This window comes from Macaca fascicularis, chromosome 10, assembly GCF_037993035.2.
Source record: "Macaca fascicularis isolate 582-1 chromosome 10, T2T-MFA8v1.1".
NCBI classification, from domain to species: Eukaryota; Metazoa; Chordata; class Mammalia; order Primates; family Cercopithecidae; genus Macaca; species Macaca fascicularis.
The window spans coordinates 16,046,501-16,067,856 of record NC_088384.1 but is presented as its reverse complement, the minus strand read 5'-3'; the positions used below and the strand labels follow the sequence as shown (position 1 = coordinate 16,067,856).

The 21,356-nt window shown below is 51.5% G+C and overlaps 1 protein-coding gene and 1 long non-coding RNA gene across 3 annotated transcripts; one reads left to right on the top strand and one right to left on the bottom strand.

Annotated features, from left to right (window-relative positions):
- Nucleotides 1–3,054: 3,054 nt before the first annotated feature.
- Nucleotides 3,055–7,575, top strand: LOC141407844 (uncharacterized). The gene is made up of 2 exons (XR_012418798.1): nt 3,055–5,477; nt 5,929–7,575. It is a non-coding gene; the product is annotated as an uncharacterized lncRNA (long non-coding RNA).
- Nucleotides 4,456–20,630, bottom strand: MB (myoglobin). 2 transcript variants are annotated; one of them, XM_015457261.3, is made up of 4 exons: nt 20,579–20,630; nt 15,017–15,119; nt 8,527–8,749; nt 4,456–5,133 (listed from the first exon to the last, which is right to left on the bottom strand). In XM_015457261.3, exons 2-4 carry the CDS (start codon nt 15,109–15,111, stop codon nt 4,987–4,989), a joined length of 465 nt encoding a protein of 154 aa, XP_015312747.1. In that variant the 5' UTR covers nt 15,112–15,119; nt 20,579–20,630; the 3' UTR covers nt 4,456–4,986. The 2 variants fall into 2 exon arrangements, with proteins under 2 accessions (XP_015312747.1, XP_005567517.1); XM_005567460.5 differs by lacking the exon at nt 20,579–20,630 and adding an exon at nt 15,216–15,287.
- Between the last annotated feature and the right edge of the window lie 726 nt (nt 20,631–21,356).

The window sequence follows — 21,356 nt, the reverse complement described above, 5'->3', positions numbered from 1 at the left end:
TGTGAGCCCAGAGACACACGCACATGGAATCAGATGTTCAGAACCAGGATCCTACTGGGACCTCCTGAATCAATTAATTTCTAAAATACTTTACAGTTTACAACATGCTTGTATATCCATGTCCACATCCACATGTTATAGCAGTATGGTATCCCAGTAGGGCCCTGGTTCCATGGCTCCCAGCACTTTGGGAGGCCAAGGCAGGTGGATCACCTGAGGCTAGGAGTTCCAGACCAGCCTGGCGAACATGGCAAAACCCCGTCTTTACTAAAAATACAAAAATTAGCCAGGCGTGATGGCACATGCCTGTAATCCCAGCTACTCGGGAGGCTGAGGCATGAGAATCGCTTGAACCTAAGAGACGGAGATTGCAGTGAGCCGAGATTGTGCTGCTGCACTCCAGCCAGGGTGACAGAGCGAGACTCCATCTCAAAAAAAAATAATAAATAAATAAAAAAGAGTGAATGTAGAAAATGCAACAAGAACATTTATGTAGACGCTTCCCGCTGGTTCTGTTTCTCTGGAAAACCCTGACTCATGTGCCAGCGGACTCTCTGAGTTTCATCCACCATGACCGGGCCCGCCATCACTCCCACACCTCATCTTCATACTCTCAGAGCCCTGTGCCTCGTCAGCTCCCCGAGGCAGGGGCAGGGCCTGTCTGCTTCACCGTGGCACCCCAGAGCCTAGCTCAGTGCCCGGCACCCTGCAGGCCTCAGGAAATATTTGATCAATGCAAGTGTGAATGTACCACTGAGTGAATTTGGAAAGTCACTCCTTAGGCAATTCCTACACCTGAAACTCTCTTCCTACTTCTTTTTTTTTTTTCTTTTCTTGAGACAGAGCCTCACTCTGTTGCCCAGACTGCAGTGCAATGGCACAGTCACAGCTCAGTGCAGCATCGACCTCCCTGGGCACAGGAGATCCTCCCACCTCAGCCTCTCAAGCAGCTGGGACTACAGGCGTGTACCACCAAGCTCAGTTATTTTTTCTATTTCTTTGTAGAGACAGGGTTTCGCCATGTTGTCCAGGTGGTTCTCAAACTCCTGAGCTCAAGTGACTTACCTGCCTCGGTTTCCCAAAGTGCTGGATTACAGGCATAGGTCACCATGCCCGGCCCTCTTCCCCCTTCTCTGCTCATCAAAATCCTTTATTGTCCCCGAGGCCCAGCATGGGCTACTTTCCCCTTCATCCCCACACTGTGGAAGCCTCATGAGAGCAGAGACCATGTCTGCCTTACCCACGGTTGTGACCCTAAGTCTCGGTCTGGGGCCTGGTACATGGTAGATGCTTAATAAATACTGGTTAAATTAACACAGAATAAATGCCACAGCAGTAGGATATTTTTTATTTTATTTATTTATTTATTTTCGAGACGGAGTTTCACTCTTTTTTTTTTTTTTTTTTTTTTTTTTTGAGATTGAGTGTCACTCTGTCACCCAGGCTGGAGTGCAATGACGTGATCTCAGCTCACCGCAACCTCCGCCTGCCGGGTTCAAGCAATTCTCCTGCCTCAGCCTCCTGAGTAACTGGGACTACAGGCACGCACCACCACGCCCGGCAATTTTTTTTGTATTTTTAGTAGAGATGGGGTTTTACCATATTGGGCAGGCTGTTCTCGAACTCCTGACTCGTGATCTGCCTGCCTCGGCCTCCCAAAGTGCTGGAATTACAGGTGTGAGCCACTGCACCTAGCCAAGTTTCACTCTTGTTGCCCAGACTGGAGTGCAGTGGTACGATCTCAGTTCACTGCAACCTCTGCCTTCCAGGTTCAAGCGATTCTTCTGCCTCAGCCTGCTGAGTAGCTGGGATTACAGGCATGTGCTACCTTGCTTGGCTAATTTTGTATTTTTAGTAGAGATGGGGTTTCATCATGTTGGTCAGGCTGGTCTTGAACTCCTGACCTTAGGTGATCCGCCTGCCTTGGCCTCCCAAAGTGCTGGGATTGCAGGCGTGAGTCACCGCGCCCAGCCAGATATTTTTAAAATGCTAACCTTTATTTTTCCCCCAGGATTTCCTTTATTCCTTTTGCCCTTACCTTTTCTTCAGACAACAAAGTATTTCTGTCCCCAAGCCTCAGGGAAGGATGTGACAGCTGAGAACAAAAAACCTCATGTCTCTTGCCTGGATTCGCAGCGTCGAAAGCTTAGACTTGGAGAGAACCAGAAGGAATATACAGAAAGGACAAAAGACTTGGAGGAAATCATGAGACTTTTCTGCATTCCAGTCTAGAGAATCACTTTTCTGAAACTGTCGTAAAGAAGAGAACTGCGGAGAAAACAGCCAGATTGCAGATGGTTCTCAGAGAAAGAGGCTCTGTCCCTGCTCATAAAGCACCTTGCTGGGTTAGGACAAGGCATCCCCTCTGGGTGCACAGCTTGGTAACTGGAGCACAGTTCGCATGCGGCTCCTATTACTCCCTTCGTCCAGGCACTCATGTGGAGTGCACAACCCATACAACTGTACAGAGCCGCCTTGCACAAGCCCTGCCAAGTCCTAGAGGAGGCAAAAAAAAAAAAAAAAAAAAAAAAAAAAAAAAAAAGCTCAGACAGGTCTGCGGGGTCTGAGCCCAGAGAAAATCCGTGCTTCACATTCCAGGCAGAGCCTTCATGGGGCAAGAGTGTTTCAGGGAGGAAGTGGTCCCGGGCAAAAGGGGTCACAGTTTCCTATGCAGAGGATCTGATAAGGAACAATGACTGAGGACCAGGTGGGTGCAGCAGTGCGGAGGTCACTCCTGGGGACAGATGACAGCAGCCACCAGATTGCCACCTCCCCATGCACGCACACCACAACTTGGCACACATAAGCCCCTTGGAATAAGCCCAAAACCACAGAAAAATCTCAAATAAACAGAGGTTAAGTATCTGCCACTCAGGCACAATGAAGATTCAAAACACAAGTCCCCTTGAGTCACAGGCACACACATACACACACACAGAATAAGTTGCATCGTGTGCATCCAAGGTGCACATAAACTGGGAATTTTTTTTTTAAAAAATTGCTGTGCTTAGCACACATGTGTTGAATGGATGCTGAATGAATAACAAATAACGAGTGCATCTCTGCATCCCTAATGGTGTTCTGCCCTGATTTAATTATCAGAACACATCTGTCTCCCTGACTAGATTGTCAATGGCTTGCGGACAGGGACCCAGTTTATTCAACTTTAAATCCTGCACACGAATCCTCTACAGAACTGCTCATTGCCTGAGTGTTCAATTGAATTACTCTCTAAGTACGTGGAATTTTTCTCCAGGCTCCAATATCAAAAAGCTTCCCTCACCCTGGACTCCTCTGCTTTGTCTCCCACCTCTTCACAGAGGATACGAATTCCCAAAGCCTGGCGCAGAAAGGAAGAAGGTACCCCTTTAATGCGGTTGTCTAGTGCCACAGCCTGATAAATAAGTGTGCACAGCCTGATAAATAAGTGTGCTAAGATTTGGGACGTGTCCACATCCAGCAGAGGAGCACTGCTCTGCCCAGCAGCCGTGAGCCTGCGCTTAGTCTGAGGTTTGGGACAGTGAGGTCACGATTATCATGGGGGAGGGGGAGGGCTGGACCCCGCGAGAGATGCTCAAGGGCGTGGGGGCTCAAGGTCCCTTGTTCTGGGAGCTACTGGAGATTTATGGTGCCCAGGACTTGGGGCTTCCCAGAGATGATGCCCAGAGTCGTGGTGTCATTCTAGGCCCTCATGGCTTGGGCACCTGGGCCGGTCCAGCCCAGCAGGCCCTTTTCCAGGCCCCTTTCTTCACCCTCTGCTGCAGCTTGCTTCCTGGCTGCCACAATTAGATGCCAACATTTTATTCTTGGCTCTTGCAGCGATACTTACATATTCTGCCCGTGCACTCTGCCTTTGCGGATATGGATTTTGTCTCCTGGCCTGTGTTTGTAAATTATTCCCCATGTGTCTGTCCTTTCTCTGTGACCAGAAGGTCAGCAGCTGCCACTGGCTGGCCGCCTTGCTGTCTCCCTGGCTGGAGTCCCTGCTGCCTTCCAGGCCGTAGTTTGAGTCCCAGCTCTACCACTTACTAGCCGGGTGACCTTCCCATGTTACTGAAGGTGTTGCAGCCATAATGACGATCTGTTCCCTCATCCTGTCCCCTCTCCTCTGGGTTCCCACAGCCCGGCGCACCTGTCACTCTCTCCTTGTATTGCAGAGGTCTGTTCACTGCCTCCCCACTCCGCCAAAGAGAAGACGCTCCCAAGGCTGGGGCCAAGGCTGTCCCCTCCATTTCCCCATGCCCTGCAGTGGGCCTGCCTCTGAGTGGTGGCCTAAGGAGGGTGGGTTCCTGTCCCTCTCACCCTCCTGCTTCTCCTCCTCCCCTTCTCCTCTTCCCTGAGGCTCTCTGCACACACAAACCAGGGTCTGCCTTCCCCCCATTTCTTCCTTGATGCTGGTGCTGGTGGGGGCGTCATTTACTCTAGGAGATGAAAAATGCCAGGCAGAGACTGAGATGTTGCAGGGTGTTTTATTAAAACCAGGTGAGTCACTGCCATACCTGAGAAGGCACACACATGTTCCAGATACTCAAACGCTTCCCCAGCTGCTCCGCCCAGCCCAGATCTCCTCCTCATTGCAAAGGGACATTCTGCTGTCTTCAAGGGGCCAGTGATGAATCAGAAAACTGCTACTGTCAGGGGTACTTAATGGCTTGGATTTGGGGTAGTTACAGCCAGTTTGGAGGTTGGAAGAAGTTAGGTTGGGATTTAGAAGAAAGGACGATGAACTCCGACCCAAACCATGAAGAACACAGTGAGCCAAGGGCCACTCCTGGTTCCCAGGGTGATGACACTCCACAGGGAGGCCCATGGCTGGGCATGCGAAGCCAACTTCAACACCCCAGCCCCAGCCCCTCAGCTGCTCCTGCCCACCTCTACTAAACAAAGCAGACACTCAGAAGCAAACTCTACACGGCTACACGAGCTCAGATCCCCGCCCTCTCTTGGACCCGGGGCCCAGGTGGGTGGGGTGGGGGCAGCAGGGGCCTAACCCTGGAAGCCCAGCTCTTTGTACTTGGCGGCCATGTCGTTCCGGAACAGCTCCAGGGCCTTGTTCATGGCCCCCTGGGCGTCGGCACCGAAGTCCCCGGGATGCTTGCTCTGCAGAACTTGGATGATGGATTCCGAGATCAACTGCAGGGAGGGTGAAGAGAGAAGGTGGTCACCTGGGTGGGACAAACCAGGAGCCAGATGGGGGCCAGGTCTCCTCCCACCTTCTCTTTATTCCAGGACCGTGTATTGAGCACTTTGTAGGCACCGGGTGAGAGTCTGTGTGATCTCCATGGATGAACCCCTTTGATCCCCACAGCCACTGTGGGATAGATACTACCACTGCCCTCGATTTAGAGATGCAGAAACTGAGGCAAGAGGAGGTTGAATGGAAGGGGCATTTGGACCCAGGAGGGCTGGCTCCGGAGCCCACGCTCTTACCCACAGCCCCCTCCACTCCATCAGGATGTGGATTCCACTGAAGTCAGGTGAGAGCTCAGGGCACCACCCGCATGGGGGCAGCAGAAAAGAAGGGAAATGCTCAGATTTCATTATTGTATTCAGGATTTTGCAATCAGAAAGTCTAGAAAGGAACTATTTCTATTTGTGTGTGTGCAATTTTTGCATACTTAATGACTTGATACGGTTATTGTTTTAAAGCCCTTATTTTGGGAGCACAGCCTCCTATTTTTTGTACCAAGCGCAGAAACACTGGTGGGAGGGAAGTAGAGAGAGGAAGAGGACAGGCCTGAGACCCATGGCTGGCTCCCAGGATGGAGAATGTCTGCTATCAGCCTCAGCATTGCCATTTGCTTTAGTACCTGCGGTCTCATCGCCTGGATAACGGAGATGGGCATGGGAAAACGGAGATGTAGCATGGGGCTGCTTTAGGGACGGAAAGACTGGTGGATGTAAAATGCGGCTGTGCTTTCTCAACAGTTAACCAGATTTGATCCCAACCGCAGCCCTGGCTGGTGCACCAAGGAGTGTCATTTTACAGAGGAGACAAGTGGCCAGACGGAGGTCACACAGGAAGCGGAGAGCAGAGATGGATTTGTGCCCAGGAGGCTGTGGGCAGGTCACTGCCAAAGCTGGGAATGGAGGCAGTGGCTGAACCAAGGCTGGGTTTCTCGTTTTCTCAGGGCCCCAGGGTGCAAGTGACATAAAGCAGGGATAGTCGCGGGGGGGGACATGCAAAGAGAGGCCTCAAGAAGCATCAACACCCCGTAAGCCCCTCCGCTTGGAAAGAGGAACAGCTCCACAAACACCTCCACTCAGGCATCGAGGTGGACGCTTAACTTCACCTTCCATTTCATGAACGCCACAAAACAAAGTGGGGGCTCGGGGTGTCATGGAGCAAGCCCTGTCCTTAGAGAACTTGAGAGAACCAAGTTCCAGGGCCACCTATGCCCCGACCCCATGTGTGACTTCACCCACCCAGATGACCTGGTTGGACCCCCAGCTCAGACTTTCTAGAGTCCATGCAGAGCCACTCATATCTAGCAAACAGTGGAATGGGGCCACTGCATAATTGAGAAATGAAAATTCTCTCGGCACCCACCACCCTGTGCAGCCCCTCAGTCCCTCAGAGAGACGATCTGTCCACCGGTGAGGTGGAGGCTGCCTTATGAACAGCGCAGAAGGACGGCCCACCGTGAGGGGGACGAGCAGACGCCTGGGCTCTGCCTTAATTTTTTGCAGAGGTTATGCATCAGATTAAGCATGTTCTAGGGAGACCTGGGTTCTAGCGGCCAACTGGTTGTGATATCTTGGCTGCATGGTTTTTTCTATCCAAGACTCAGCTTCTTCCTCTCGAGAGAGAGAACTCACTCATTGGAAGTGTATGGTGAACCAACCACATGCCACTGGGGCACAGAAATGGTAGCCCCTCGGGAGCTGAGTGCCTGCTGGGAGACCACTGGGCAAAGAGACAAATTATAACACAGCCTGGCAGTGCTATGGCCGGGGATGAGGATAAAGTACCACGGTGCAGAGAGGCGCTGGCAGATGGAGAAGCTAAGGGCCTCGTGGGCCTGGGGCCCAAGTAGGGGAGATGGCTTCACACTGGGCCTTAGTGGATGAACAGGGATTTGCAGAGAGAAGATGGGGAGGCAGGGATGGCCTCACGTGCAGGGCTGTCTGTTCAGGCTGGTGATGTGGAGCGGCTGGGCAGGCAGGACTCTGCACAATTGCGGGGTGGGGTGCAAGGGTTGAGGCTAAAGAGGGGTGGTGGTGGTTGTCAAGCAAGAGGTGATATTGTGCCACAGTGGATTCGGAGCCTGGTTCCAGAGTACCATAGATCTGACTGTACCTCCTGGCTTATTAGCTGTGTGACCTTGGGCAAGCTACTTAACCCCTCTGAGCTCTCAGTTTCCAAACCAGTAAAATGGGGATGAGAAGGGTACGTGCCTGGGGCAGAGACTGCTAATTACCTCCACAATATCCATTTCCCCTTCTTCCTTGGTAACAGAACACTAGTTGTATTTGGAGGGGTAATAGACCACCTTTCCTAGCTTCCCATGCAGACAGGGTGGCTCCAGAACTAACTTCCAGCCAATGAGATGTAAATAAAATTGTTGGATGAGATTTCTGGGACTCCTTAAACTCCTCAAAAGAGAGCATTCCTCTCTTTCTCCTCCTTCCAGTCGGGGATATAGAAGAGGTGACTGGAGCTCTTGCAGCTGTTTTGGCCATGAGGCAACTTGGAGGATGGATACCATGTGCTAGGCATGGCAGCAAATGCTCACTGTGGCCCATCCCATTGCTGCACCAGACTTCCTGCTGTTTCTACCTTCGGGGCATGCATCTGTCCCTGTAGTCCTTCATCCCCAGCTCCCTCCTCTCCCCAGATTGCCTCCTCCCACCAGTTATAGACACACAACCTGAAGCCCAGGCTCCTGCCCCCAACCCTGATCCACCCAACTTTCCAACCCATCTCAGGAGGTTCAAACCCATTGCTTGTGCTGGAAACCAAGGTCTTGTCTCTCCATCTGTGAAGATGCTGGAACCAGTAGGGTTCCACCCCACCCCAAATTGAGCCCCAGTTGCTGAGCTCCTGCCACGTAAGTCCTGCATGTACCAGACTCCCAGTGGCACAGGGGCTGGGGTTCTGTAGTAATGGAGACCTGCATTTGAATCTTGGCTCTGCTGTTATCCACCTCTGTGACCATGGACAAGCTGCTTAACCTCTGTGTGCCTCAGTTTCCCCATCTATCGAATGGATATGATAATGGTACCTACCCATGGAGAGGATGCCAATTTTGCACCCAATATCCCCTCTCCCCTTCCTCTTTGGTAATAAGATGTGAATTTGGCATGCTAAATTAAAAATGCTAAAGGTGTTCATTCTCAACGATCCCAGGAGGAAGGCAAAGTGGGTGGCAGTCCCCTTGACAAATGAGAAGCCTGGGGCACAGAGAGGAGTGGCATAGGACATCCCACAAGTTAGTGGCTGAGCTGAGACTCGAGCCCAGATCCCATTGTCCCACCCCGAGGCCTTCCCCACATCCTCCCACCTGCCCAGGCTCTGCCTCCTACCTCCAGGTACTTCACAGGGATCTTGTGCTTGGTGGCATGCGACTGCGCCAGGGGCTTAATCTCCGCCTCGTGATGCCCCTTCTTCTTAAGGATGCCGCCCAGGGCAGTGAGCACGGTGACGCCATGCTTCTTTAGGTCCTCAGACGCCTTCATCTCGTCCTCTGACTTCAGGTGCTTGAACTTGTCAAACTTCTCCAGAGTCTCAGGGTGACCCTTAAAGAGCCTGTGGGCGCAGGGAAGGCTGGAGTCAGGCATGGGAGGTGCAGTGTGAGGTCTGGGGACAGCCAGACTAGAGCTCCAGTTTAGTTCCCTGTCTTCCCAGCTGTGTGACCCTGGGCCATTTGCTTCACCTCTCTGTGCCTCAGCTTCCTCATACAAGGAATGGGGATAACTTGTCCCTACCTAAAGGATTAAGTGAGATAGTGTGTGCTATGTGCCAACAGGGTGTCTGACACATACTGAGTGTCATATAAATGCTTGCTATTGTTATTTTATTATCATTAGCATCTTCTTTACTATGAGGGGCAGGAAGGAAAAAAGCATCTCTGCATTGCTCGCTGGTTTCACTCCAATTTCCCCCAAGTTGCCTGAAGAGGAGATGGCTGAATGGCATTGTGGGTGGGCCAGGAACACTGAGGCTGAAGGACCCTGGACTAGCTGAGCACCTACTATGTGCCAGGTTCTATGGTAGACTCAACTTGCATTTTCCTTTTGAGTCATTCATATTATTCCCATTTTACAGATGTGGAAACCGAGGTTCCAAGGCATAAAGTTGCCAGCTCATTATTGCAGGGGTGCTGTCCAGAGAAGCCAGGCTGTGAGGTCTGAGTGACCAAAACAGCAGTTCTAGTCCACGCTGCGACCATCTCTGCAACTTCCTGCCTAGGGATTGTCCTTCAGCTGCTTAAATACCTCTAGCTACAGGAGGCTCACTCCTACGTGTGAGGACCATTCCACTCCAGAACAATCCTCACACTCAGAAACCTGTCGCTTGTTTTGAGCCCAAGCTGTGACTCTCTGAACCTCCCAGTCCCCTCACTGTGCAGACGATGAAGGATCTTGGTGGGAGCAACCCAACCCAGCCCTGAGACAGGGGCACCCACTCCTGCCAGGCACTCGGTGAGGTGCCCCAGGGGCCTCTGCTGAGACCCTGAGCACCCACCTCCAGCTTTAGATCTCGGTCCTTCCTGCTGTGAGCAGGTGGGTGCTGGTTAAAGGGAGTCAGACGTGCCCTCTGGGTAGGAATGAGTTTCCACCTTTCACTCATGGAAGACCACAGAGATAAGTGGCTTGCCCAAGGTCACGTGGCTGGCCAGCAGCAGAGCCCAGACCCAAACCCAAAATGAAACAGTTTCACAACTCCCACCCTTTCCCTTGTGCCACAGCCTGAAATGTTTGGCAGGGGCAACCCTGTCTGCTCAGGGTTCTCTCTCCTGTCTAACGGTTTCAGTTCCTTGCAAAGCTCCTCTTTTATGGTTTCCAGGCTCCATGACATCCTCGTAAAAGTACACAGTATGTACTGTGGCTACACTCCAGTTTGCGCCCTGAGCCACCACGCCCAGAAGTTGTCACAAGGAAGCACCTGATCCCCGTAGTCTCCAGCCCAGGGTTTTATGCGGAGGATGTTTCACAACCAGGACGCTCAGCTCCTCAACCCGAGAATGAGTTCATGTTTTTTTGTTTTTGTTTTTGTTTTTGTTTTCTTTTTTGAGATGGAGTCTTGCTCTGTTGCCCAGGCTGGAGTACAGTGGTGCAATCTCAGTTCACTGCAACCTTCACCTCCTGGGTTTGAGCAATTCTCCTGCCTCAGCCCCCCAAGTAGCTGGGACTACAGGCGTGTGCCACTACGCCCGGCTAACTTTTTGTATTTTTTAGTAGAGACGGGGTTTCGCCACGTTGGCCAGGCTGGTCTCGAACTCGCAACCTCAGATGATCCGCCCGCCTCGGCCTCCCAAAGTGCTGGGATTATAGGCGTGAGCCACCGCGCCCGATCACCTTTGTTTAACAAAGTGCACATTTGTGTGTGTCTCTGTGCACATATTCGAAGTTGGACCTAACAAGTTATTAGGCCCCCTTCCTGATGGGAGATCTGACTATTGATCAAATAGTAAGTGTGTGAGAATGGTGTTGAAAGTGTGTTCCTTTGGGTGATAAAATAATTGTGCGTTTGGAAGAGGGGGCTGGATTTGTTGATCTCAAAGTCCATCCTATCCCAGGATCCTAGATTCCTAATAGTGTGTCCTGTTGATAACATCAACAATTCACCTGCTCCAAGATCGCATGTGTCCTGACACAAGCGTGCAAACCGGGATGTGAGTCCAGCCCCAAACCCACTGGGCCACACAGACTCCCTTCCCCCACGTTGGGCGTGGTCTGCCGCCGTGCCCCAGGACGCTGTCCAAATCCTCGTGCGTCACTGACAGCTTGTCTCTGACACCTTTCATCCAAGGGTCCCTGAGCTCCTGACTATTATTATCTGGCGACAATGATCCTTGAACTCCCGCCTGACAGATGCAAGACCTGGCAGCACAGGCGATGGTCCGAGGTCAGGACGCTGAAAGGAGACTGTCTGGGGCAGAACAGGGCCAAGAATTTGGGACACAAGGCAGCTGGGGGTCTCAGACATTTTGGGACCTGCTCCTGCCCTCTGATATCTAGGGAAGAGAACATAGGACTGACAGTTATGGAAGCTGAGTTCCGGTCCCAGTTCTGGCGCCAATGTGCTTTGTGATGTTGAAGTCAGCCTCTCTGGATCTTGGCTCATCCATATGTAAACCAAAAGTGTAGGTCTAGACCCGCCAATGCCTTACTCTCCAATCTCAGCACCAGACAGCCAGGGAGAGAGCTCATATTTACTGTACTAATATTTTTTTGAGAGAGGTTATCGCTCTGTTGCCCAGCCTGGAGTGCAGTGGTGTGATCTCGGCTCACTGCAGCCTCGATCTCCTGGGCCCAAGGGATCCTCCTACCTCAGCCTCCTGAGTAGCTGGGACTACAGGCGCCCGCCACCACGCCCAGCTAATTTTGTTTATTTTTTGTAGAGAAGAGGTCTCACTATGTGGCCCAGGCTGGTCTCGAACTCCTGGACTCAAGCAATCCTCCCATCCTGCCTCCCAAAGTTCTGGGATTATAGGCCTGAGCCACCACACCCACCAGATCATTCCGGCACCACACAGCTGCCTGCCCTCCTGTGGGCCCAGGCCTTGCAGCCAGGATCCCCCCAGGCAGCCACAGAAGGCCGTTCTCCTGGATTTGCCTGATAACAGCCACCCGGAAGATGAACAGATGGAAGCCCCTCAGCCTGTGGAAATGGACGGAAGGCGTTTTCTCTAGTATTTCCGAAAGCCCCGCTTGCCTGTGTTTCCAGCTTCAACCCTGCCGTCTGTGGGCCTGGTTCATCAGACAGATCTTCAGGCCAAGTCAAAGAGAAGGGAGGTCGTTTGCCTGCTGTTCTCTGAACTGAGGCCCAGTTGGACACCCACATGGAACATGGAGCACACGCTCAGATCCATGAACACCCCTCTGGCTCTGCTAGAATAAAAGAACCAGAGTGTGGATGGCAGCCCATCTTGCGTGTGGCAAGGTCATGGGGCAGTATAGCATAGTGGTCAAGAGCAAGGATTCTGGGCTGGGCACATTGGGTCATGCTTGTAATCCCAGCACTTTGGGAGGCCAAGGCGGGCAGATCACCGGAGGTCGGGAGTTCGAGACCAGCCTGGCCAACATGGCAAAACCCAGTCTCTACTAAAAATACAAAAATTAGCCAAGCATGGTGGCATGCATCTATAATCCCAGCAAGACTCCATCTCAACAACAACAACAAAAAGGAGCAAGGATTCTGGATCCAAGCTGCCTGAATTTGAATTCCAGCTGCTCTCTTACTTGCTGTGTGACTTGGGGTAAGTTACTTAACCTCTCTGTTAAATGTGGTGATCATAATCATATCTACATCATAAGATTGTTGTCAGGCTTCAGTGAGTGAAACACTTAACACAGAGCCCAGTAATCAGTATGTGCAGTATGTGCTGAATAAATGGTTGCTGTCTTTCTCCTCTCATCATCTCTACCATTGTCATCGCCATCACCCAGGAATTTTGGGGCCTGCCTGTGGCTGCCATTAACCAGTGCAGACTCTCAGGCCCAGTTCCTCCCTGTGATGAAAATCACCACTGGTGATTTTCAAACATTTTATGGCCTTGAACTCCTTTGTTCCAAAAAAAAAAAAAAAAAAAAAAAAAGCCAAAGTAAATAAAACAAAAAAAGATTTGAGTAAAGAAAGGAAAAACTGGGGTGTGGAACCCACTTAGCAACCCCCTTCCTTCCGAAGCCCCACTCCTGGAGCCAGAATCTCCGAGTGACCTCCCAAGCTTCTGTGTTGTAGAATTTGATGTTCGTGTACTTGCAGTGAAGGCCTCAGTGTTTTACAGACTGGGCTTCACGGAATTTGCCCTCTTTTACAGTCAGAAGGCTGGAGACATAACCTTTCAAGGTCAGTTAGAAAATCCAGAGTCAGTATCTAGAACAAAGCCAAGATGCCAACTCCCACGGGGACATTTGCAGTCCTGGGCGTGAGCCTCCTCCACCCTGCCCCCAGGGCGGCCATCCTCCCTGTACCCCAAACACTGAGAGGGCAGAACCAGTTGGCACAGTCTCTGCTTGTCCGACAGCCTAAGACGTGACAGGGCACCAGGCCTCTAGGACCTTTCAGGGGCCAGCAGCCCTAGGCATTATGTTTTATCCCTGGCCCCCAGCCCCTGGCAAACCTCCCTGAGCCTCCCTGATGATGCAGCACCCTGAGTCTCTTTCAAGACATGCGAGTCGACGGCCTTAGGTCTGGCAGCTCCCAAATCACCTTGGAAAGACCTCTGCTCTGCAAACTCTGGTCTCCTAACTCCACACCTGACTGTCCTACCTCCTCTCCAAAAGCAAAGGTGCATCATGGACTCAGAATTCTAGGGCACGAGCGTGGGACGGGATCTCAGAGACCGTGGAAGACAATCCCACCGCTCAACCAACAGAGAAATAAGACCCAGAGGTAGAGAGACTGGTCCAAGATCACACGGCAAATCGGTGGCCCAGGAGTTGATGTCAATTTGTGTGTGTGTGTGTGTTGGTCGGGGCGGCACTTTATGCAATCCAGCAGGGCCTGTTGCAGCCAGATGACAGGGACAGGAGAAGAAAGACATAATGAACACACCATGTTGCCATTAGAGTCAATAGTAAACTCGACTGTCCTTCCTCAAGTGTTTCTAGCACGGACCACTAAGGGCTCAAATTTTAGATAACGGAGCTTCCAGGACCAGCCATGCTCCCAAGGCAGACGGAAGCTGGAAATGGGTAAAGCCCAAGGGAGACCCAAAGGATGACAGAGTGGAAGAGGAAAATTGGCTCTGGCTCACAAATAAGGAGAAACTAATCTGCAAATTAAAGTGCCAAAGACAATCCATTCACTTGTGGCAACCCCGGAGCCCACTTCCTTCCTCCCGGGGGCAGAAATGTTGATTCATAACCCATTAGACTTGTGACGGAACCAGCTCAGAATGGCGAGGGAAGGGGCCAGGAGAAGAGAAGACCGTATCACCATTTGGGATGGAAGGCAATGAGGAGATGCACTTCTATGTACAAACCACAGCCATCCTCTATTTGCGAAACTCAGAATTTTGTTTTCTGTGGTGTATTCTGGAAGTCCTTGTGGTAGAAGACAGGATATACTTGGAGACCACATCATTCCGAGCTCTCAAACTGGAGACATACTCAACATCAAAGGTCACTAATGAACCTCTATCTTCTGTTCTCTCATTGCGATGCTTTGAAAGGTCCTTAGCCTGGGCTTCATCTGTAATAGCTACTAACATTTCTAGTACTCAGTATATGCCAGGAGCCAAGCCAGGCCTGTCGCATGCATTATCTTACTTAATTCTCACTTCTCCTCCAGGACGTAGATATTAGGATATCCTCTCACTGTACAGGAGAGGAAATTGAGGCTCCGAGAGGTTGAGTACCTTCCCAAAGGTCACCTAGCGGCTCAGTGGCAGAGCCAAGTCTAGAACCGGATCTGTCTCCCCTTGAAGACCATGTCTTAACCTTGACACTCTAAGAGTATTTAATGGGCTGTGACTCTGGAAATGTCCTCCCCTTCTCAGTCCCTTTTTGTCCTCATCCTGTAAGAGAAGTGGCTGTACAAAATCTCTCAGGGCCCTTGTTAACTCTGACTGTCTGTAATTCTAAAATTCTTCCTGGTGGACTCTGAGCATCCAAGGTTTGATTCTCGAGCTTCCTCCAGCTGCTGACATGAGCCTGAAATGGCTTCCTTTCCCTCTCCTGAGCCCAATTCCTAACACTTAAAAGCAAAGAAAAAGCAAGTGAGGGTTCTAACACCCCTAACTAATGCAGCCAACTGACCTACCCCAGTACAAACTTTCCATCTTGCCGCTGAACACCCTTGATCTTAGGGTGTGGGCGGCCGGGGCAATAGAATTTCTCCCTTTACCTGATGAGGACTTCCTGCCCGTGGCTTGGGATGTCAGCCTCCACCTTCCCCCAGACGTTCAGCACCAACTGCCATTCCCCGTCGCTGAGCCCCATGGCGCAGTCTGAAGAAGACAAAAAGAGCAAGTATGGGTTCACTGGGTGTCCTGGTCCCAACAGCTGGGGTTTGAGACCGCCTGGCCCCAACGGCGTTTTTATACCTTCTGGGATGCTTGACAAAGATCCCTCAATGGCTCGCTCTCCCCCTCCCCTGCCCTCCTTCTCTTTCTCTCTCTCATCCAGGGAGGGTCTAATCTTTTCCTTTCTCTAGCCCTCACATGGGAAGCTATTTTAGGGCAGGTGCCATTGTGGTGAGGCAGGACAGTTCAGGCCACAGGGGGTGGAGTGGTTGTGTGTGTGGAAAGAAGGGGAGGAGGTTGGGCACCGTCTGGACTCTCATAACCGACAGAAAGGGCACCACGGATGCCGACGCCAGCAGCCTGAAACCCAACGCTCCCTGCCATCAGCCCTCCCAAGAGGACCTGTCATGTTTCTAAGCTTGGCCACCAGGCGCCCCGGCTGGCCCCGGGACAGTCCTGGCCATTCGTAGCCTCTCACGCACCTTCTGCCCCTTTGCCAGAGACCCCTCACCCAGCCAGAAGTGACAGAAAGGAACCAAATGGTTTGTGCTTATAGCCAGGTGGTCCCAGGCAAGTCCACAATCTCTTAGAGAACTCCTGGTTTCATGACCCTGCTCAAAGGTTTCCCTCTGAAAAGTTTTTCTTGACATATTCCTTCAAGACACAACTCATTGCTTCCTCCTTTCCTTTCTTTGTGTAGGTTCCTGTTGTATTGCCCAAGGGGCATCCTATTTCCCGGTTTTCATGCCAGCTTCTCTATTAGGATAATAGCAGCCAACACTCACAAGAGACTTTGCTGGGTGCCAGGCCCTGTCCCAAACACTTGGCATTTGGTAACTCATTTAATCCCCCCAAGACCTCCCTATGTGATAAGTACTGATATTATCCCCATTTAATTGAGAGGAAGTGGGGAAACATCACAGATGCACAGCTAGTTGCTGGCAGAGCTGGGATTTGAATCCAGGAAGTCAGGGCCCCTTCTTTTCAGTTTTCAGGAGGGCAGGAACTCTGTTTTATTAGCCCATGTATCTCTTGGGCCTCACATGGTGCTGTGTGCCAAGTTTGAACTGAATAAATGTTTGTTGAGTAATCAGGTGGAAGGTCTTGCAAAGAAAGTGAGTGGAGGATGGTTAGCCTTGTCTTACATCCATGCATCCTCCTTCCATCCATTCACTTATTCAACCATCTATCCATTTATCCATTTGTCCATCCAGTTACTCATCCATCCATCCGTCTGTCATCCCTTAATTCATCCATTCATCCATCCATCATCTCTTTGTCTATCCATCCATTCACTAATCTATCCACCCACTCATCCATCCATCATCCACCAATCCCTCCATCTACCCATCTATCCATCTGTTCATCCATCCATACATCAACTCATTCATCCACCCATCATCCCTCCATTCATCCATCCACCCATCCCCTCATTCATCCATTCATTATCCTTCTATTCATCATCCCTCCCTCCATCCATCTATCTATCCATCAGTCACCCATTCCTCCATTATCTATTCCTCCATCCCTCCATTCATCCATCCACCCATCCCCTCATCATCCCTCCATTCATCATCCCTCCCTCCATCCATCCATCCCTCCATCTATCCATCTATCCATCTGTTCTTTCCTCCATCCATCCACCCATCCCCTCAACCATCCACTCATTATCCCTCCATTCATCATGACCCCTCCATCCATCTCTCCATCCATCCATCATTCACCCATGCCTCCATCTATCCATCTATCCATCTGTTCCTCCATCCATCCATCCATCTCACAGTGATAGAGCACCTATTGTGTCTCAGACACTGCTACATGTTGAGGATAACAAAATCAAATAAAACACATTCCTGTGTTCGAGGAACTCAGAGTCTCTTTAGGGAGATAACTAAGAGGAATGAAAATACAGTACAGTTTGTATAGTACTATGATCAAGGCAGGCACAGGCCTTTCCTTCCATCTGCATAGGACTTCACAGTTTACAAAGTGCCTCCCTGGCAAGATTACGTCTAATCTTTACAACACCTCTGTGAGGTAGCGAGCACCACCCCCACCTTACGGCTGTGGGAGACGAGATTTGGAAAGGATAAGCCAGTGTTTGGGCCATCCTGGCTCTGCACTGGATGTGTCAGTAACGACTGCCCAACCTACACAGCTTTTTGAAGATAACTGCCCTGCCCCACTCCTGCTGGGGTGTAGGTGCGGCCAGTCATGTTCTGAGACACATGATTCTCCCCCAAACCTGCTGCCAGTCACAGCCAAGCTGAGAAAGCCATTGTCAGGGCTCCATCTGAAAAGTCAGCGTCTACTAGCTCTGCCAGTCAGATCCTGTCTTCAGAATGTGGACAGGGATGTTTGGTAAGAATTGGACAGATAGGAAATGTAGCTAGAAAAAGATTTAAATTAAAAGAATCCCTGGCCGGGTGCGGTGGCTCAAGCCTGTAATCCCAGCACTTTGGGAGGCCGAGACAGGCGGATCACGAGGTCAGGAGATCGAGACCATCCTGGCTAACACAGTGAAACCCCGTCTCTACTAAAAAATCACAAAAAACTAGCCGGGCGTGGTGGCGAGCGCCTGTAGTCCCAGCTATTCGGGAGGCTGAGGCAGGAGAATGGCGTGAACCCGGGAGGCGAAGCTTGCAGTGAGCTGAGATCCGGCCACTGCACTCCAGCCTGGGTGAGACTCTGTCTCAAAAAAAAAAAAAAAAAAAAATTTCCCCAAACTTGGAGTTCCCCAGTGCAACTCTGGGTCAGAACATCCTCTGTGCGGGTCTCTAAAGCCTAGCTGGTGACCATTCTAGGATTGCCAGGAGCCACCACTCCCTGGAGGAGCCTTGTGTCTCCATTCAATGAGTCCTGTGTACGGAGTCAGCTGACTCCTAATGACCAAAAGGGTCAGAGGCACCGGCTGCACATCTGACACCCCATTCCCTAGTGACCTTCCAGAAGTCAACCCCAAACGCTAGGCCAGCCGACCTCCAAAGGCCCATCTCTTTAGCAGTGGAAGAAGCAGTAACAAAATGAGTAGCTAAAAATGCCATGGGGGGCCGGGTGCGATGGCTCACGCCTGTAATCCCAGCAATTTGGGAGGCCGAGGTGGGTGGATCACAAGGTCAAGAGATGACACTACCCGGGCTAACATGGTGAAACCCTGTCTCTACTAAAAATACAAAAATTAGCTGGGCGTGGTGGCATGCACCTGTAGTCCCAGCTATTTGGGAGGCTGAGGCAGGAGAATCGCTTGAACCCAGGAGGCGGAGGTTGCAGTGAGCCGAGATCGCGCCACTGCACTCCAGCCTGGCAACAGAGCAAGACTCCATCTCAAAAGACAAAAAAAAAAAAAAAGCCATGGGGATGCCAAAGGGGATCTCATTCATTCATTCAGTCAGTCATCTGTGTGTTCCTTTGTTCATTCATTCATTCAACAGCCCAGTACTGAGGCCCCAGTCTGTTCCAGGCTCAGCCTCAGAAGGAAAGATAATTCTGAGAGGGTCTGTCCCGGTCTCAGACTCTCAGCAGTTTGACCCTTATTGCTGGTCACTCGCTGGAGGTGAGAGAGTGGAGGACAGAAAGAAGGAGATGGGACTGAGCTGTGCCACACCTGACCCGGGGCCACCTGCCCGGTGCGCTGGGGAAGGCCGAGGGGCACATCCGAGACTGCTGGCGGCTGAGACGCAGTGTGCGGTTTTCAAATGCTCTCTGGCCTGTGCCCTCCCGAGAGTGTCAGAACACCCCTGAGGGTGCGGAGCGGGGCAGGGCTGATTCCTACCCGAATCCCAGCTCTTCTCCCATCTCTGGCCTCCTGAGTTGTCTGGGGACAGCCTGAGCATTTAAAATCTCATCCACCCATTACTGATGCTGAAGTGTTTAATATGAAGCTATCACCCGCTTGGCAAGCGCCCCCATTAACTGGTGTGCTCATGGAAACCTGTAGCTTTGAAGTTGACAGACCTTTTAAGTTTTACCTTTTAAGCTAATGGGAAGGCACCGACATCTGTTTGTACTTACACATCTCTACAACAGAGCAGCGTTACCTCACAGTTGCTATGGCTACCTGGAGTCACCAGCTCTGTTTGGGGGCTATTATTATCCCTGTGACAGCCTTCATTATGGCCGGGGCAGAGAAGCTGCGGACACATGATAGGAAAGCCAGGCTGCCTTTGTGTGCAAAACTTTCTACAGCCTTACACGCTCATGCTACACACACATACACATGCACGAATGCAGGGCACATTAGTCTGATACCCAATGGGGAAAAACTGGATCCCATCAAGTCAGACCTCCTCTTTTTCCCTTTCATATCACAGAATCCTTTGAATCCATAACTGAGACTTGTAGAATCATCCTCAAGGCTCCCAATAATTAAAATTCTACAGCGTCAAAGTCTTCAACTTTTCACCACCCGAGAAACTTGGGTTCTAGATTCCAGACTCAGAGAGAGCTAGAAGCAGAGAAATCTAGAGTTACAGGGCCATAGTATCTTATGACTAAAAGAGGCCTTCAATGGTATTTTGTCCAATTTCGCACTAAATGTAGTTTTCCCTACAGATCACCATCTGGCATCTGCTTGAATACTCCTGGGAGCGGTGAGCTCACTACTTAAAGCTTTAAAAATCCTTTTTTATGTCGAACTAAAAGATGCCTCCATGTCACATGCACTTCCTTGTGGTGGCTCTGCCTGCTCCTTGGGGATATAGAGGCCCAGCTGAGTCTGCCTCACAAGAGAAGGAGGAGGCTCACCCAAGACTTTTCTTGTCCAGACTGAACATCCCAGGACTTCCACTGAGCACCCTCCCCAGGCAAGGCAAGTCGGGGGCCTCAGTCTGGTGGAGAAAGACGGGCTCTGCCATCTTCAGTCTCCAGCCACTCTCACCTCTGGTCACATGCACACAAAAAAAATGCTATAGCAAAGGGGATTTCCCCACCTACCTGCACAGGTTTGAGCCCCTCAGGCAGCTGTGCACCTGGCCCACAATTTTTATGGTCAGAAAATCCAATCTAGGTGACCTAGGAATTTGCTAGCCCTTGGGCAGCTGACAATTCCCTTTGGTAAATCTGGGCTTAAGACACCACCAAGGGAGATCAAAGATGTGGCAAGAAGGAGAACTCTGGCTCCTCAAAGCCAGGAGTCCCCGCGATCTTCACTACTGTCTTCCTCCTCCTTCTGGGAATCAACCTTTGGAGGCCAGTCTGGGCAGTGCCTCCCCCCTGCCCGCAGGCCCTCCCTCCCCACCCCTAGCTTAGCTTGTGCCTCCCTGGCAGAGTCTACCCTCCTGGACCAGCACCAGGCCAGGACTCAGAGCAGGGCTGAGGCCTGGGAGTTGCAGGACCTGCTCAAGGCCCTTGATGGGGCAGCAGGACCCCCAAGCTTGCTCCAGACTCCCAGGAGCCCACCCCCCGGGGCTGCCCCTCTCCAGCCCCTCAGCATCCGTCATACTGACCACAGCTCCCCTTCTCCCCAGCTGTCCTCGCAGAGCTTCCAGCCAAGCGGCCAGGGCTGGGGGTGGGGAGAGGTGTCTTATAGCAGCCGGGGAGAGGCACAGGGAACTAAAAATACAGTTTACATGGCAAGGCTCCTCCTCTCCCTGCAGGCCCAGAGGGGCTTATTGGAGGAGGGCTGGCAAAGACCTAACACCCTAATCCCCCAGTCAACAGGTGTGGCCTGGGACACCGATCTGCCTCCCTCCCTGCTCCCCAGCCTTGGAGGCTCGGAGTGGCTCCTCCAGCTCCACCATCCACCTGTCACCTGGACAGAGACCAGCCCCACCTCCACAGTCACCTAACCCCACATCCACCCATCCTCCCCTTTCTTCAAGGCCCATTGCATAGGAACAGCTCCCCTGCCAGGACTCCTCCTACCCCGCTCTACCCATTCCCGGCAGATGTGTCCCCTTCCCCTACCCTGTGAGTGCCTCAGAGGCAGGAATATAAAAGCCACAAACTCATATTGTACTTAGTGCACACCAGGGGGCACCCCTCCTCCCAGCAGCCCTATCTTTTGCGGGAGACACTTTGACAAGCCTCACTTCACACTTGAGAAAACTGAGGCACAGAGAAGGTAAGTTACTTTCCCAGAGTCACACAGCTAGGAAATACCAAGCCCAAGATTGGAACCCAGGCAGTCTGACTTCAGGGTCTCTGCTTCATGGATAAGAACTGGTCTAATTTGGGGTCCTTCCCCCTCACTCTCTCACCTGCTCTACATGAGAGACCAGGTGA